The 18,562-nt window shown below is 42.3% G+C and overlaps 1 protein-coding gene across 1 annotated transcript in view; it reads left to right on the forward strand.

Moving 5' to 3' along the window:
• RAB22A (RAB22A, member RAS oncogene family) overlaps positions 1–17,402 on the forward strand; it is a 55,610-nt gene extending 38,208 nt beyond the window's left edge. The window contains exons 4-7 of the mRNA XM_072801570.1: positions 5,785–5,856; positions 5,944–6,050; positions 6,682–6,791; positions 11,300–17,402. Coding sequence (XP_072657671.1) covers positions 5,785–5,856; positions 5,944–6,050; positions 6,682–6,791; positions 11,300–11,397 — 387 coding nt within the window. The 3' untranslated portion in view covers positions 11,398–17,402. The remainder of the gene's footprint in view (positions 1–5,784; positions 5,857–5,943; positions 6,051–6,681; positions 6,792–11,299) is intronic.
• Positions 17,403–18,562: the final 1,160 nt, after the last annotated feature.

The following is an 18,562-nucleotide window of genomic DNA, read 5'->3' on the forward strand; positions in this document are numbered from 1 at the left end:
AGGAAGGCACGAACTCAGTTGTCTTGTAAGAAATTGTTCTCATGTTAAAAATCAGGAAAACCTGGGATAGAGTATCATCTGGAGCTGGGGTTGACGCTCTGGTCTGTCAGCCAAATGCAGCCTGCTGCCTGTTTTTATAAATAAAGTTTTATTGGAATAGAGCCACAGTTATTTACACATTGTCTGGAGCAACTTTCACTCTTCAGTAGTAGAGTTGAATAGTTGAGAGAGAGATGATATAACCCATAAAGCCTAAAATATTTACTGCGTGGCCCTTCCCAGAAAAGTTTTTGCCAACCTTGATCTAGAGACAGATTTGGAACAGAGGTGTCCTGATATCCTTTGAGTCTCTCTTTTAAGCAGCCACTTTCTTTCTTTACACCAAAAGGTCATAGAAAGAGTTTCAGTGTCAATAATAGCAGAGTGGCTTGTAAGGGACTAACCCTCCCAGAGGTAACAATTACATGCAAGTCCTGGACAAAAACATTAAAAAACAACTCTCCGAAGGCACTGCCAAATACAGTCAGGGACTGCAAAGGGAATTACAGTGGGTGAGACTCAACGTTTTTATAGATTTTTCCCCAAAGGCACTCTCTAGTCCAGGCCACACAGCGTAGCTAGCACTCAGGCAGAAAGCCCTGATTTTTAGCTTGTGGTATTTGAGGACAAAGTTTGATGATGCTACAGCAGCTGAGGGGGAAAGAGAGCAAATCCCAGAAAAGATGGATCCAACAAGGAAGAAAGCTCCAAAATCTACTTATAAATTCCCTTTAGGCCTCTGCCTGACTGCCTGTTGCAAGTACACAGCAGAAGAACAACAGCTAGAGCAGCGACAACATGGAGCAGAGAGTCAGCTGCTGCTCATTCCAGGACAAGCAGAGTTTGGAGCTTCAGTCCAGTCCTGCCTCACTGGAGCAGGTGGCTAAACTGTTTGGACTTCCCATGACACCCCAGAAGGGCCAGGCCTGACAGGCAGAGATCATGGCCCAGAATGACAAGTGGAGCCAAGCAGGCCCACTCCTTACCACGTGTAAAACCCATCTCAGGGTGATTATCCAAGGTTTTCACACTCCTCAGAGAAGATCATAGAAGCCAGATCATTTAAATACACTCGGACTTCAAGGAAAAAGTAGTCTTACCAACTTAACTGTAGGTGGGGAACCTCACACAGAATGGAAACTAATGATTGAACGGTTGGAAACACTAAAGCTGACAACTGCAGTACTGATGAAAAGTCCCTTGGATGGCTGGCAAAACAAATTAGCCAGCCAGAACAGAGAGAGTGGGAAATGGGGACAGATCCCAACAACTTGACATGTGTAACTAGAGGCCTGGAATTGTGAAGAGAGAAGGGAAAGAGAATAAAAGTATGGTTCAAGAAAACTTCCCAAATTTGGTGAAACACATCAACTCACAAATCCAAGAAGTTCTAGCAAACGTGTAAGTACAAAGAAAGCCACACAGATCACTGGAAACCGAAGCAAAAGAGGAAAACCTTGAGAGCAGCAGAGAGATAATGGACATACTGTGCACAGGGAACAGCAGTGCACGTGGTCCCCAGCTCCTCACAGACATGGCGCAGTCTGGAAGCCTAGGACCGCAAGTCTCTTGAAAGTGCTGAAAACAGAAAGATGTTAATCTACCAAAATTAGCTTTCATATATAAAGACCAAGGAATGACCTTTTTAGAAGAACAAAAGCTAAGAGGATGCAGCAGCAGCCCCAAAAAGTTTTTCAGGCCAAAGGGAAGCACACTGGGCAGTCACTGCTATCCATAGGAAGGATAAGAACTGCTAGAGGTGGTAAATAGGAAAATCTAGCTCTTTTTCTTCTTATTTACTGGCAGTTAATGTAAAAATGCTAACATTGGCTTACAGTGTATGTAGATTTTAAATACTTGACACCAGCACAGAAGACAGTGGGGAAAAATTAGACTCTTGCAACGTTGTCATATTTTATGTGAGGTGGTGCACTTTAAACTCTTAAGTGGGGCTATGAGAAAAAAATGTATATTGTAGTTACAAGAGGAACCACTTAAAAATACAAGAAGGGATAGCTTAAAAGCTAGTGAGCAAATTATTATATTAAAATTGAATGCTAAAAAATACTCAGTTGATGCAAAAGACGGAGGAAAGGAAAAACAGGATTTTCTTTTTTCTTTTTTCTTTTTTTTTTTAATGGAACAAATATAAAACAGTGAGGGGCGCCTGGGTGACTCAGTGGTCTAGCACCTGCCTTCCACGCAGGGTGTGATCCTGGAGTCCCGGAATCGAGTCCCATATCGGGGTCGCTGCATGGAGCCTGCTTCTCTCTCTCTGCCTGTGTCTCTGCCTCTCTCTCTCTCTCTCTCTCTCTCTCTCTCTGTGTATCTCATGAATAAATAAATAAAATCTTTAAAAATAATAAAATAATAACATAAAACAGCGAAAATGGTGGGCCTTGTAACCAACCAGCACATAGTTGAGCTTGGTGTTTGATCCAGTCTGACAACCTCTGCCTTTTAAGCAGAATGTTCAGTTCCTTTACATTTAATGTACTTCCTAATATAAAAGGATTACCTTCACTATTAAAACATAGCTTGAAAATAAGGGGATGGAAAAGTATATCCTATGGAAATCATAAGCAAATGGAAATTACTGCGGTTACATCAGTGTCAACAAGTATCAACAAGGTAGATTTGAAGACAAGTGATTATCAGCGGCAGCCCAGGTGGCTCAGCAGTTTAGCGCCGCCTTCAGCCCGGGGCGTGATCCTGGAGACCCAGGATCGAATCCTGCGTCAGGCTCCCTGCATGGAGCCTGCTTCTCTCTCTGCCTGTGTCTCTGCCTCTCTCTCTCTCTCTCTCTATCTCTCATGAATAAATAAATAAAATCTTTTTAAAAAGACAAAAACAAGTGATTATCAAGAATAAAGGGGCATGATAAGAGGGGAATTAAGGTACCTGTACTGATTGGAATATTTTATATATTGGTAGGATGGTGTTTACATGGATGTATACATACACATTAGTCATTTTATCAAAACTTAAGACCTTTTATCTAACTTAAGATCTTTGCATTTCTCTACATGAATTTTACCTTACAAATTTAAATGCTGAAGAAAACCAAAAACCCAACAACCTTGTAAAGTATGTTGCCATTATAATATATCAAAAAAGAAAGCTAAAAACTATATATCCGGTAAGGGGTTAATACCCAAAATATGTAAAGAACTTCTACAACTCAGTACCCAAAAAGCAGCAACAACAAATAATCTGATTTTTAAATGAGCAGAGGAACTGAATAGACATTTTTCCATAGAAGACATACAGATGAGACATATGGAAAGATGCTTGACATCACCGAACACTAGGGAAACACAAATCAAAACCACGAAGAGATATCACCTCACACCTGTCAGAATGCAAGTATCAAAAAGACAAGAGGGGCGCCTGGATGGCTCAGTCAGTTAGGCATCTGACTCTTGACCTCAGGATCATGAGTTCAAGCCCCACATTGGGTGTGGAGCCTACTTAAAAAACAAAACAAAGACAAGAAACCAGTGTTAGCAAGGATGCAGAGAAAAAGGAACCCTCCTGCACTGTGGTCAGAATGTATATTGGTACGGCTACCAAGGAAAATAGTATGGGAGTTCCTCGAAAAATTAAAAGTAGAACTACCATATGGTCCCATAATTCACACTGCTAGGTATTTACCCAAAGAAAATGAAAACATTAATTCAAAAACGATAGATGCACCTTTGTTTATTGCAGCATTATTTACAATAGCTAAGAATATGGAAGCAGCCCAGTGTCCATCAAAAGATGAATGGATAAAGGTGTGGCGTGTGTGTGTGTGTGTGTGTGTGTGTACATATGTATAATGGAATATTTCTCAGCCATAAAAAAAAATGAGGTGTTGCCATTGGCAACAACGTGATGGAGCTAGAGGGTATAATGCTAAATGAAAGAAGTCAGAGAAAGATAAATACCGTATGGGGGTTTCACTCATATGTGGAATCAAAAAACAAATGAAAAAGAAATAGACCGATAACTACAGAGAACAAACTGGTGGTTGCCAGAGGGAATGGGGTAGGGAGTTGGGCAAAATGCGTGAAGGGGAAGGTGGGGGTACAGGCTGCCAGGTATAGAATGAATAAGTCACAAGGGTGGAAGGTGCAGCACAAGGAATGTGGTTGGTAGTATTGTAATTGTGATGGATGGGGACAGATTGATAGCCATACTGACAAAGAAACAGCATAACATAGAGACTTGCCCAATCACCGTGTTGTACACCTGAAACTAAGATAACATTCTGTGTCCACTGTATGTAAATACAAATGAATTAATGAATGGAGTGAAGGAAGGGAAGGGAAAGGAAAGCTAATACCATATCCGTTATGTTCTCTGCGTGCTCCTACCAACCCTCAGCCCATGGAAGTCAGTCCAGAGTCTTCTCCATCTAATAACGTTTCCTATTCTGTAGTGCTTTCTTGCTTTGCAGTCTTTAGTTTTGTCATTCTCTCTCTCTCAAACTTAACATTTTGTTGGAAGTTATCTGGCTTTCACCCCAGTGGCAGAGATTTTTCTCACAAAGAGTAGGAAAGCTTCCTATGTGTGGATGTCTGGTCTGGCATTTAGTTTAACATCACATCATACTTAAAAAGTCCTTATATTCACCAATTCTTGCTTACCTGCAGTGCCAGGCACCAGGCAGCTCCAGAGATAAAATGGTATACACTAAGCAGACATGCTGTCTTCCCTCATGGAGTTTACAGTCATAATTTCACTGTCTTTTACAAAAGTCACCTTAAAAGTTTAAAGCCAAAGGTTAAGCTCTTTGGATAAGAAGTTGCAGAATCCATAACCCTGTGTGTGAATGGGACTGTATGCCAGATGCTCACCTATGACAACAGGTCCCTACTGCGGGGTCAGCCACCAGAACAGAGAAGCAGGATGAGACTACCATGATACCATGTCAGCCGTAGGGGTCAGGTTTCACATCAGGCTCTGAGACAAAGATCAAGTATAGGTAAACCTCCTGTGTCCACTGAGCAGGCTGCCCAGGATCGGCGTCGACTGGGTCAAGAGCCTCACGTACGTTCTCCACTTTCTATCTCACACTCATTAGGAGAGGTGGCCTGCTGACAGCCCTGCGGTTATCCCTCTGCCTCTCTGCCTCCCCACCCCCCCTCACTGCCTCAGGTAGGGTATGGGCCGGTAGGTGGGCAGGGGCCATGCCCACAAAGTGAAATTCATGTAAATGAAAGGAAATTTGTACCCGCATTTGGGAATTGCCACAGGTGCAGATATCAAACAAGCGAGCTACAGACTCCTCCAAGTAGCGAATGTAAATGTGTGCTCATTTCTGTGGTACAATCAGCATTTAGATTACAGGCTTATCTTTATGGCACCCAAATGCAGCCACTTCTCTGGAGAACTATTTACAGCATTATTTTTATCTCCTTGATAGTTTGGGAAGCCAAAGTTTAAAGGACTATTGAACAAATGAATTCGGGAATTATAACATCGAGTTCAATTAGAAAGCCTTTTTAGCAGAAACAATTGTTTATAGCACCATATTTAATTCCTATAAAACTGTATTGTAAACTATCTTCTGAGAGACCGTCAGCGTTACGTGAAAAGTTTCTTGCCTTTGGTAATGACCGCTTCCTCGGCTGCAGCATCACGTCATCTTCTCGGGCTTAAGAAAAAGATTAACTTTTGTGCAGAGCTATGGGGCCTAAAAGTCTGGTGAGAAACATCTTTAACTCCTTCTCTCAAATTTCTGTTTCCCCTTCTCTGCAGTTTCGTGCCTTAGCGCCGATGTACTATCGAGGGTCTGCTGCAGCCATCATTGTTTACGACATCACAAAAGAAGTAAGCCTTTCCATTTGCCTTCGGCTGTTTTGAAAGCTCTCTCCTGGCTCCTTCGGCCTCCAGTCGCTTTCCTGTTTTGTGTTTCAGGAGACGTTTTCAACACTGAAGAACTGGGTGAAAGAGCTCCGGCAGCACGGCCCGCCCAACATCGTCGTTGCTATTGCCGGGAATAAGTGTGATCTTATCGACGTCAGGTGCGTTAGGAGACCAGGCGATTACAGTGCTGATTATGTGTTCCCTTTTTTCCTGAGCAATATCCAGTATAAGTATCTTGCTTTTATTTTATCTCCGACATTGAAAAATTCCTTTTCGTTTAGTTGGAGTCCTGAAGTTTCAAACAAAAATTAAGAGTTCAGACATTTGGGGCTGATTAGATGAGCGAGAGAGAGACAGAGACAGGTGTGTGATTTATGTAAACATTGGTTACATCATCCTTGACATTATCTGAGATGAGGGCAGCCCCCCAGTTCCCATGACATCGGGTGCTTCAATGGGGAAAACATACATACTTTAAAGGGAAACACATTGACTGGCAGTTTCCACTTCCATGATTCCCAAAGCAAGGACTTGACTTCTGTGGGCAAAGAAACCCTCGCCATCCTGTGATCATTCCATCAGACGGATGCATCGCTAGTAGTGCTGAGTTCTGTTTCATGCTGTGTAACCAGAGAAGTGGTATAATTGAGAGGACCACGTATCGGGGCTTGGTCGCTAGCCATTCTCGACATCCTTTATCATCACGAGTCTGGCTAATTACTGGGTAGGTGGGGATAACATTAAGTTCTTGATGGACAGAATTTCTGATTTGCGATTGTTGCCTTCCAGAGAAGTCATGGAGAGAGATGCCAAGGACTACGCCGACTCCATCCATGCGATTTTTGTGGAGACCAGCGCGAAAAATGCGATAAACATAAATGAACTCTTTATAGAAATTAGTGAGTATCTCTGTGCCCTGTGGGTTTTCTCTTTGCTGAGTACCTTAATTCCAAATTACACAGCGAGGGAGAATTCCCTCTGCACAGAGTAGTCTGGTCTCTGACATTGCTCTCAGCAGGACAAGCTAGAGGAGGAGTGGCGGCCGGGTTTCAGCTCACTTTCTAATTGCTGGAGAGCTGCCGCCTGGTGACCGCCCCCCTCCATCTCCAAGACTCCTGAGTTCACTCCTGAGCGAACGGTGCGCAGGGCCTTGAGGTCCTAGACCCTGCCACCTCTCCCTCGGTCTCTCTTGAAATGTGTTTCAGTTAGTCATCCGAAGTCATCAAAAATGAACAATAAAGGGAAATGAAATGCAAGTGTGACACCACGGTAAGAAAACCCCCCAAAATTAATGGCAGGCAAGTAGAAAGTAAGGCCCCTCTTTCCACCCCTCCCCCTCTCATTTCCGGAAGTGTTAACATGATGCTGCTAGATGGAAGGAGGCTGCTGCATCCCTTTGGGATCCTCTACAGATTGTATCTGTGTTTATGCATTTCATTCGAATTCATCAAAATATTTATTGAGAATGGTTCCAGGCTCAGAGGAGACCGTGGTGAGCAAGACTGGCGCGGCCCCTGCTCTCCTGCAGCACACATTCGACTTCACAGACAGGCAGTGAGCACAAAGACAAGCAAGATCCCTTCAGGTGACATGCAGCAATAGGAAAAAAAAATAATGTGGGATAAAGTGAAGGAGTTGTCTGGGAAGGCCTCACTGAACAGGTGATGTTGGAGCTGAGATGGGACAGAGCAGGCTGTGTAGAGACCTGGGATCCCTGTTAACCTGACGTGTCAGACTTCCAGGTAGAGAACAGGACAAAGCTGATGGGGCACAGTGAACTCATTCAGATCCATCCACTGGGTGAGGTCAGAGACTACTGAAGCCAGAGGCTCACTTGGCCATTGTGTAGAGGAGGAAGCACTAAGTCCAGCACCTACCAGACCAGGCAGGGATGAGCCCAACAGCAGTGGGAGATGGGAGTTGCAGAAAGCCCTGGTGACCCCAGCAGCTGGCACATGCAAGCCCTGCTTCAGTAGGTGGGGTCACAGTGGAATCTAGGTTCTTGGTTGCCCGATTACTGGGGTTATTTTTATCTTTATTTTTTGATGATTTTAGTTTGTTCAGAATTCTAGATTTTATGTAATATGTCCCATTGTTTAGATTTGGCCATTCAGACATTTTCAAAGCACTATGCAAGCCTACCAAGCCCATCTGCCACCATATGGGGCCACTAGCTTGCTGGCCCACAGCCTCTCGTCCAGTCCCTTTCCTGTAGCATCTGTAGTCAAGATGTCTGTTGTCTTCCTAGATTGTAAAGAACAGTCCCCCAGATGCACGCTTGAAAGGCAACATGAGGCCAGTCGGGAATTTTTCAGTTCAAACTAAAATATCTAAGTGCGTGGTATTGGGAGTATGCCAAAATTATTGCTGTTTTTTAAGTGTTCTTTACTCTAGCGGTGTTAAAAACAGGAAGGTAGTGAGTTATGCCAACAGTGATAACTCCTATATAAAAACTAGCATGGACATACTCATTTTAACTGTGGAAAAATAAAAAAAAATATATGTTCACAAAGATTAGAAAAATTTAGAGAGATGTAAATTGAGCTTATTGTTTACTGGGTGTTGTAAAATTACATTAGCACAGTGCCTGGCTTGCTGACTTTTTATTGAAGTCTAATATACGTACAGAAGGGTGCTTAGAACTATAAAACTCAAGGAATTTTCACAAACTGGGTCTACTCCTATAATCGGCACTCGGATGGAAACCCAGCAGTACCCCAGGAGCCCCCACCCCAGGGAACCACTGGCTAGCTTTTCAGATTTGTTTTCCCTGTTTCTATATTTTATATTTTTTCTAAAACATACTGTACGTACTCTTTTGTGTCTGACTTCTTTAGCTCTATGTCACATTTGTTAGATTCATCCATATCATTGCCTGGCTCACTCTCATCACCGAGAGGGGGAGGGCAAGTAGAATATCCACAGGGGGGATCCCTGGGTGGCGCAGCGGTTTAGCGCCTGCCTTTGGCCCAGGGCGTGATCCTGGAGACCCGGGATCGAATCCCACGTCGGGCTCCCGGTGTATGGAGCCTGCTTCTCCCTCTGCCTGTGTCTCTGCCTCTCTCTTTCTCTCTCTGTGTGTGACTATCATAAATTAAAAAAAAAAAGAATATCCACAGGGTAGTTCTCCATCCTGTTAATCCGTATGTGAGTGCAGTTGCTCACAGTTCAGAGCTATGGCAAATAGTGCCTTTGTGAGCATTCACTTCGTATCCAGTGTGCACACTCTGTGTACACATGTTTGTTAGGTCTATTTATACCCAGAAAAAGAATCACTGAGTCACTGGGCATGCAGGTGTTCGGTAGGGGGGTTTGCAGCCAGTCTTCAAAGTGATTACACCAGCAGACACTCATACCAGTGGTATATGGAACCCCGGTCACTCCATCTCTGCAGTGTAAGTCTTGATCTGCATTTATGATCTATATAGCTAATGAAATTAAGCCCCTTTCTAGGTATTTATTCTTACAGGACAATATCTGGGTATCTCTTTTGTGAACTTTGCCTATTTTCCTGTTGGGCTACCTGCCTTTTTCTTAATTATGTTTATAGTTTATTTTGGATAGGAGTCCCTCATTGATTATGTATTGAAAAGATCTCTGTGGCTTGACCTCCATTTATGAATCAACTGTTTCACAGAGCTGAGGTTTTTAATCTTGATATAATCCAATTTCTCTTTATTTCCCTTTACGGTTATCACTTTTCAGCTCCTGTTTAAGAGATCATGGTCTATTCTCAGGTCATAAAGATGTTCTCTGCTTTCTTCCAAGGCTGTTTCAGAGATAGCACTGTAATACCAGCTCGCTTTCCATGATCCGTTCACTAGAAATGTGTGACAAGCTTCAGTAAATCTTTTAAGTAAATTTGCAGTTTATTCACAGCAGTATCTTACAGGCATTTGGAAAGTAGTCGTAGGACATTGTGGGGGACATTTTCAAGTGTAGACAGCATGCACCATGCTGTGTACTACCCACCTGGATTTGCAGGCCACTCAACATGTTGGTGGCTCCAGACTTGGAGACCCAAGGACCTGAGAATTGGCAAGTTCCATCTTTTCAGCCTTGTTAATGCCAGAAGATGCAGGTATCCGTTCATTCCAAGCTTTCAGAATACCTCAGTGCCCAGTACTGTGCTAAATATAGATGCCAGAAATAAAGATGGAGAGACAGGACCTTTTCTCTCGAAGAGCTTCAGGTCTAATTCAAGGGACAGCTCTCTGTAAGCAAATAAATAACGTGCTTCTGGCTCCTGACTGGTTTTAGTGTGGGAGGTGTTGGAGAGAGCTAGGAAGTGGGAGGGCATCTGGAAGGCCTTTGTGCCTGGATGCAACCCTTGTGTTACAGGGTGGGTAGGTGGATGGTGATTTAAGGTTTCTCCTGAAATTGACATTATGCTTCATGGAGCAGTAAAGTGAAACCTGTTCATTCTCATGCATTGTTGGTAGGAGAACAGAGTGGCACAGCCTCTTCAGAGAGCAATTTGGCAGCATCTGTCAAAATTTAAATTGCACGTCCTTCTTGCATTTGTGCTAGAATAGACCCTGGGAATATGGTGTATGTGTCAGATAAATACCCAGGAGTAGAAGAGCGTGACCCAGTTCTTCCACTCCTGTTAATTTATCTTACACATCCATTCACAGAGATATTTTTTACATTGTTGTTAATACCATCACAATGTTGGAAACAAACTAAATATCCATCAACAGGGGAATGGTTAAATAAATTAGGGTACATCCATGCAATGCAGTACCATAGAGCCATTAGACATAGTACCGCAGTGGAACAGCCCCCAGAATACATTCAGTGGAAGCTGCAAGGTGGACAGCAGCACAACCCTGTACTCCTCTTGGGGCTGAGGGGGCCAGGTAAGGGGGGGGCGGTGTCCTGTACAAGTCCATGCACATCTGCTCTGGATGGTGGCTTTGCCCCAAGGCAGAGTGACAGGTGTGTTCTGATGGACTTTTGTTTACCAAGGTACATATATACTCCCTACTCAGAATGTTTTGTTGACATGTAATTTCTTTTTATTTAAAAAAATTTTTACTAAATACAATGTGATATCCTTGTTTAGGATATCCCTGAAACAGAAACAACATTAGTAGAAAAACTGACGTCATCATTACAAAGCCTGGACCTTAGTTAGCAATGCACCAATGTGGAATTCTTTGTTCACAAATATTCCATAGGAATGTGAGATATGAATGTCCTCAGTGAGGGCTGTATAGCAACTATCTCTACATTATCTTTGCAACTTTTCTGTAAAATTGAAAATTATTCCCAGATTGAAAATTTGTTCAACTCTTATCTTAGTGAAACCTGTCAAATTATACCTGGACAATTGTTGCATCTGAGAATGAACAGATTTGGAAAGTTAAAGCTCATTCCCTTCCCTCTTCTCCTCTCCATCTAGGTCGAAGAATTCCGTCCGCTGACGCCAACCCGCCATCTGGCGGTAAGGGCTTCAAGCTCCGGAGACAGCCTTCCGAGCCGCAGCGAAGCTGCTGCTGACCGAGCCTCAGCCTCCCAGACTTGATGATTAAGTAGGTGGTCCAGAAAGTTAACAGGAGGGCTGGGGTCCCTGCCGCCAGGTTTCGCCTCACCGGTTTGGGTCTTCTTCGTGCAAAAAGGATTCAGAGAAATTGGCCAGTTCTGCTTCCTCTTTGGAGGCTGCAGCAGTTACATTTCAGACTGCGGACCTCCATTGTGTAACAAGGCTGGTGTGCAAAGGGACTGCATCATTGGCTTTTGACCTTGCTGAAAAGGAACATGTAATTGTATGGATGGTAGGATTAAATTGTTGAGTAGTTTTGTAATCAAGATTTTATGTAACATTTGTAAAGGGAAAATTAGCACTTTCGTGGTTCTTGAGGGAAAAAAGACCTTGCAGAGATTGTAATTTCCTTGGTTTCCCGTTACCACTGTTATAGGGAATCGTATCATTTAAAATGTGGTAGGTGATCATAAGTGGAGGGATGGCAATTATTATTGGGAGCTAAAATGGGTTATTTATAGGACTGATGGAAATGACTCCGTCCCCGCCATTTCCAAAGCACTTTTCATTGAATACTTTAGCCCATGATATGTACAGTAAATTAATAACAGTAACAACAGATGCATTGCTCACCCAAGGTTTGCATTCCGACCTCGTCCTGTATGTGTTACAAAACACATTATTGGCACCTTTTGAAATAAGCTCTCATGATCAAGATGGTGGCGGTAGAGAAGCTGCCTGGAGTAAATTGAATTGCGTATGTTGGAACTGACTAGCAGTGGTTTAAAAAAGAGGAAGAAGAGAGTAAAGAAAGTGGTGTAAATGCTGTCAATTTTTTATTTAACCCAGATATTTTGGTGGGGAAAACAGTTATCTGTTGCTTAGCATATGTAAAGTTGTAGTCTATATTTATGAGACCATTGCTTAAAGATTATAAATTATGTAAATACATTAATAAATTCTATGTTTCACCCAACACTCCATTTAATCTTGCAGCCAGTGTCTTGTGTGCCCACCCACCTCTCAGCCCATTCAAGGGGGGCTCTGACGCACGTTTATGTTGTGCGAGAGCACCGAGCACTTGGCTTACAGTCTTTAAAGATGTCTCTGCCTTGCCTTCCACCCACCCACCCCTCCCTTCCAGATCCCATCTGGAAATCATAATAAAGACATATGCCACTTTGACAAGCCTAACTAGCCCTTCCTAGCCTGGGGGTGAAAGATTAAGCTCCAAGTTCAAGTCATTTCACCTGGTCTTGGTAATAAGTTTCTTTTAGCATTTACAGTGACCTCAGACAAGTGTTTCCAGTGAGCTTTCCTTGTTAACAATTCAGCTTATCTTTCCGTTTCCTATATTCCCCTGCCTCTGTTAGTGGTTAACACTCTTTCCCTCAGGGAGCCTAATGAGGTTTTTAATATAATCTAAAAATAAAGCACTGAAGTGAAGTTGGTGACAATTTGCGCCTGGTCTAATTTGGCACCCTTCCAACCTGAGTATTGTAAGGGAAGGAAATTTACAAGATTAAATAGGAAATGAAACAGCTTGAATTTCAAACTAAATTGTGTTTTCAGAGCTATCCTTAAACTGAACAGTTGAAACTTTTAAAAATAATTGTTATTTCCCTGTGCCCCCCACTTGATATGGGTAGATTTTAATGGGAAAATTATAACTCAGATTAAGTAAAAAGCGATTCCCTTTTCCCTGGTGTATATCTTAAGCATTTGAAATTATTTATTCTCTTACTGAAATCATATGGAAGGAATGTAGTTAGGGAAAATTCTAACGTTTTGTTTAAAATACATGCGGACTCTATATCCTCCTAGCATCTTGCTTCCTTCCCACTGTGAAATGAGCAAGCTGTAAAAGAAAACACACGATTCTAAGGGTGGGCTCTTGACACCTGAAGGGGGTTGAAATTCCTTTCCTATACATGCAGATGGATCAGGGCATCTGGCTGCCACAGCTCTGGTGTGTCCCTGACATTCCCACTGCTGGGCCTCTATCTCCACGACAACAAACAAAATAAAAAACAAAGGTTGCTTGACTCACTAACGAAGAGACAGAGGCAGTGCATGGGCGGCCCTTTCTGTCTTATTTCACCAAAAGATGACGCACATCTGTGACCTTCACAGTTTTCCCACCAAACCTGTCGCCACTGTCAATGATTCCCTGGTGTCTGGGTGCCCGGGGAAGGCCGCATGCTTCCGTGCCTCCTCGTACTGGTGAGGCATCTGCCTGCCTCTCGGCCTGTCCCCACGGTCACTGAGTTTAGCCCAAAACAGGCCATCGCTTCAGGCCCTCCGTAGCTGTTCTCTATTCACGACTTCTCACGCTCCTCCCTGTTTGTAGCGAGGGCTTCTGTTTGGTTCTGGCCACGTGTTTTAGGCCCAGAATGAATGACAGGTGGCTCGTGCAACGGTGCTGTCTTCCCATGTACTGGGGCCTCTTGGGCCCTCGTTTTCCTCAGACTGTCTCAGGAATCAGCGAGACCCTGCTGCTCATGTAGCGTCTCCTTACCACTAGCAGCAGCACATTGTCATCTCAGATCCATGTGATCCGTACCCCAGGAAAATAGGGGGAAATGTTTCCATTTTTTTTGTTCACTTGTGTGCTGCAAAGGTTGATGTTGAAGGCAGAAACAGTGTTTTACTTTGAACGTGTTTAGGATTAGCAACCTGGCCAGGCAGTGATCTAATCCACATGTCATATATTCTCAGTCATTTCTTAGGGGAAAAAGCTAGATTTCAAAGGAATTGAGACACAGCCCATCTATAAAAAATCCTTTTAGTTCCCTTCTGACAAAGGACCATCTTAAAAAACTTTGGGGATTGAAAAGAGAAAAATCATTAATTAGCTGCAAGTGTATATTGATTCCTCTCAGAGAAATTGAAATGAGCTCTTTGCAGGTGCCCAGTCCTACAAACCATCAGCCTCCAGAACTCTCCTTTCACACAAGTGTTTTTCCGATTCTATGATAACTAATTAACCATCATTTGGTGATTAAAAGAACATAAAGTAAGAGTATGATTAAGTGTCCTTCATTTTAAACTCTCTTAAAGAAGTGATTAGGGAGAAGTACCTATTGCAAGCCCTTCTGGTTCCAAATGAAACCTCCATCACCTGCTTTTCTGCCACAGGCAGGATAAGTGCTATACATAGCAGCTGAGAGAGTGAGTCCCTTTAAAATAACACACTTCCTTGTTGCCTGTTTATGATTTTGTTTGAAGCGGATGCCTCCTGTATCCAAAGGACGGAGCCTTTTGTATTAGAGGCTTGACCTCCTCCATGGAGTGGGCTGTTGCCCTTCTCAAGGCGATCATTTTTCGTTATTTTTTAAGTATATAAAAGGAAGGCAGGCCACACATAATTTTAGAACTTCTCTTTAAGTCTTGTTTTCTCTCTCTCTCTCTGTCTCTCTCTCTCACACACTCTCCCCCCTTAAGAAGGAAAACAGGTCTAGGAGACCTTCTAAATTAAGCTCTGGGAGATAATAGTAATGAAAATGTCCTTTAGATAACTGCTCCATGGCTTTCCTGGAGATGTCAAACCAGAATCTCGGTACCTTCTCGGCAATGTGTTAAAATGGACAGGTTTGATTCAGATTACACTGCACTAATTGGCATGTCAGCCTCAGGACTTGAAAAGGCATTTGTTCACTGTTAGATGCATCTTTTATAGTCTGTGGGTGAGTTGCAAAAAAGAGGTTATATAAATTCTTACAAGCCTTCTTTTCCACTCATTTTGTTCAGAACACGCTGAGAACATGATTCATGGCCTCATGGTTGTATAAGATATAGGTTCACAGTATGTTATATATGACACATGAGCCCCTACACATTCAGATGTCTTTGCAAGAGCCTGTCTCTCTAAGTAGTGAGAGAATCCTCTCCTTCTGAGGAAAAGTTACCGAGAGTCCCTTAACTCTGGTATCTACGAGGTACCTGCTTTAAAATGTTGTAGGGGGGATGACAGCCCACACGCTCAGGCTGGCTCTCTTCTCTCAACTCTGTAATCTGTAAATGTTCTTCCTGACTCTGTGATGAAAGTTAATGACCACGATAAGCTAGATGGTGTAAACTTGTAGAAAACTCTTCCTCATTTAAATTTGTTTTAAAGGGACTAGCAGCATAACTTCTGTTTACTGTTTGACTTCAAGGGAGAGTCTACCTCTTAACGGTTAATGTATTTTTAAAGAAGAAGTGGAATGTACTTTTAAGAATCAAGCTATGACTATATATGCCTGCCTTCAATTAGCTTGATGCATGAGAAGTTCAACGATTCAAGATGATGCTTAGGAGACTTATCTTAACTCCTGCAGCACAATCATAAAAAATTAAAAAATAAAAAAAAATCCAGTCCAAGGAACAGATCTGTCCAGGAGATACACATTATACTGCATAATTTTAGAAAAGGGAGGTCGGGTGAAAATCTAGTCTAGGTGTGGAAGAAACGACCTCTGCCAATTTCTCTTGACAGCAGAGTTACTTGTCTTGACTTCCAGTAATAGAAATCCGGGCAATTTGATTATCTGATTTGCAAGAAACATTAATGGAATTCTGGGGCATTTGTCCTGTTTTATGTGCAAATGAAAGTCTAAAAAATATTAGAAGGGTATTACATTTTTCAGGAGCCTCCACTTTTTCAATCTAAGAGAATGATAAGGGAGACCTGGTGTGATGAAGTTTCATTAGACATAATGAAGAAAGTGAATAAATAAAACCAAGAATCCCCATATTTCTCGGTTTGTCCTTCAGGATGCTCTGAGTATATAGGAAAATGATTTACTTTCCAAATCTAGAAGGACTTTCCAGTAGCATAGATCAACTTTAATTTGATGGTCTGCACCATCAGAAATAACTAATATCTGTGTTCTTTCCTTTTAGAGTATAATCAATTATAGATGCTAGGATATTTTTGGCTTCACAACAAAAGGATTCAGAAGTTTAATAAAAAGAAAAATTTTAAACCTTCCATCTTCTTTTATTACGTTGAACATTTTAAATAGTAAGATGAGGATGTGTCATCAGCAGATACTGAATTAAAACCATGGAGTCGTAACAAATTTAAGAAAAAAAGTATTTAGTTTATTACTAGCTCGTTTTCAAATCTGTATGGTGCCCAGAATCTCATCAAAACGCTTCATAAATGAAGCAAACCAAATTCTGGGTAGCTTTCCATGAACAGGAATTCAAGTGCCCAGAATTCAGCTAATTAATGGGAAACCCTAAGATAGTAATGGTCGTTTGAAAAAACCTTCTTTAATTGGTATTTTTAAACTGTAGATCTTAATGTTCTCCTTAATCACTCAACAGAAACAAAACATGCTGGTTTTGATGCCACTTCTTGATTCAGGAACATTTCATCGTTTCTGGAAGCAGATTGTCTAATAAAGGACTGTGAAGAAAATCATCTTTAAAATAGCAGATTGCACAGAGGGCCGATAGTCTTTGCTCAGAACTGAAATTGCCCAGGAAACTCCCATGACCTCTTCAGTCAGGTTGTGGAGAAGCGGAGCACACCCCCTTCCCCAGGGCGAGTCCAGAGCCCAGTCGGGAACATTGTCCGGCCCGTGGCAGCCAGTGACTTCACCTCGGGGCCTCGTTCTCCTGTCATTTGTCCCTTATCCATTTTTCCATCAAATTTGTGCTTAAATAGTCAGTGTTACCCCCTGAAAAATGTTGAAAGCAAGGCTGAAGTTTGTGTACCTCTGCTGACTTTGCATAGGAGGTTATTACATAGTTTATGGAACTTTTTCTTAATATGGGCCATGCACGTGATGTCAGAGTGACGGGTCGATTCGGTGCAGGCGGAGGGAGTTATCGGCAGCTGGCTAGTCAGAGCAACTGATTGGTGGCTCTATTTTTAAACCATTTGTTGTCTCGTGTAGACAGAGCTGTATTGGCCTGGAAAAGATTTTTCTTTTTTTACTCTCATCCTGCTCAGTCTTTGCATCATTTCACCTTATGAGTCATTCACGTAATTGTCAATCATGCCTCTGACCTTCTTAAGAATTGATGTCTTGCCTTCTCTGTGATCGAAACAGCCTCCTTGCCTTATTTCTCTTCTTCTCATTTTGCCATGGACTCTCCCTTAAAGACGCACAGCACCAGCCCCCTCAGTGCGTGTGACGTCCCTTTCCACCCCGCCTTCCAAGGCGGCAGCGGTGGAGTCACCACCCGTGAGCGTGAGCGCTGTCGGGAGATGCAAAAGCTAATTTTAGGTGAGGAGCTCCCCTCTTCCCAGCGAGGAAACAGGCAGCCCTGGCTGTCGGTGGCAACATGACTGACAGAAGGGGTTTCAGAGTCGGTGATGAGATAGTTTAAGCGTCAAGACGTTGCTCGATGTGCAACAGAGCACCTGTTGAAGTATGTAAAAAACACAAGTTTAAAGTCTTGGAAGAGAAGCAGCTGTGGAGATGAGCCTAGACATTTACAAATAAATAAATAAAAGCTAAGCTGTCGTACCAGCAATCCTTATTTCTCCTAAGAATGTCATGCCTTTTAACAAGACCCGATGCAAGGAGTAAGATATTTGTGCCTTTTTATGATAGCATCTATTCTGGAAAAAAAAAAAAAATACCATTAAGTTGCTTACAGTTTAGGCCGCTTTGTAGCACTATAAACAGCCCAAATTTATAGCCGTGGCTTCACTGCATGACGCATCGCTTAATCACCTGTGATGGAATATTGTAATGGGGATGGCCAAGCTCGTGTGGATGTCAAAGACTTTATTTTTGCAGTCTTTACCTTGGGCTGGACCTAAGTCTACATGTAAACCATATGATGTCTGTATTGTTTGTAGATGCTGACAAACGAAAACTAGATCTTTTGATTTTTGTTAATAAGACTTTTCTTTTTGTACTTATTGCTGGTAGTAGGTAGTTTGCAGACAGTGGTAGATTTGGCATACTTTTAAAACTATATCGTTTTAGCTCGGATATTCGATGATGAACTTTTATAGAGTATAACATGCAAAATCACTACAAAATTTGTTGTATTGTAAGAAGGGTGTAAACATTTTGTTAATAAAATGCTATGTTTACAAATACATGTATTTGCCTTTCAAATGGTTTGGTTTCTCTTGGTGGTAGGGTTCATCACACTCTTCTCTTAGCCAAATATTCTGGAGTAACTTTAAAACTATTTTTGAACGCTGAAATGCCCAAACGTTGGCAGCCGTCG

This window comes from Canis lupus, chromosome 26 (genome assembly GCF_048164855.1).
Source record: "Canis lupus baileyi chromosome 26, mCanLup2.hap1, whole genome shotgun sequence".
NCBI lineage: Eukaryota > Metazoa > Chordata > Mammalia > Carnivora > Canidae > Canis > Canis lupus.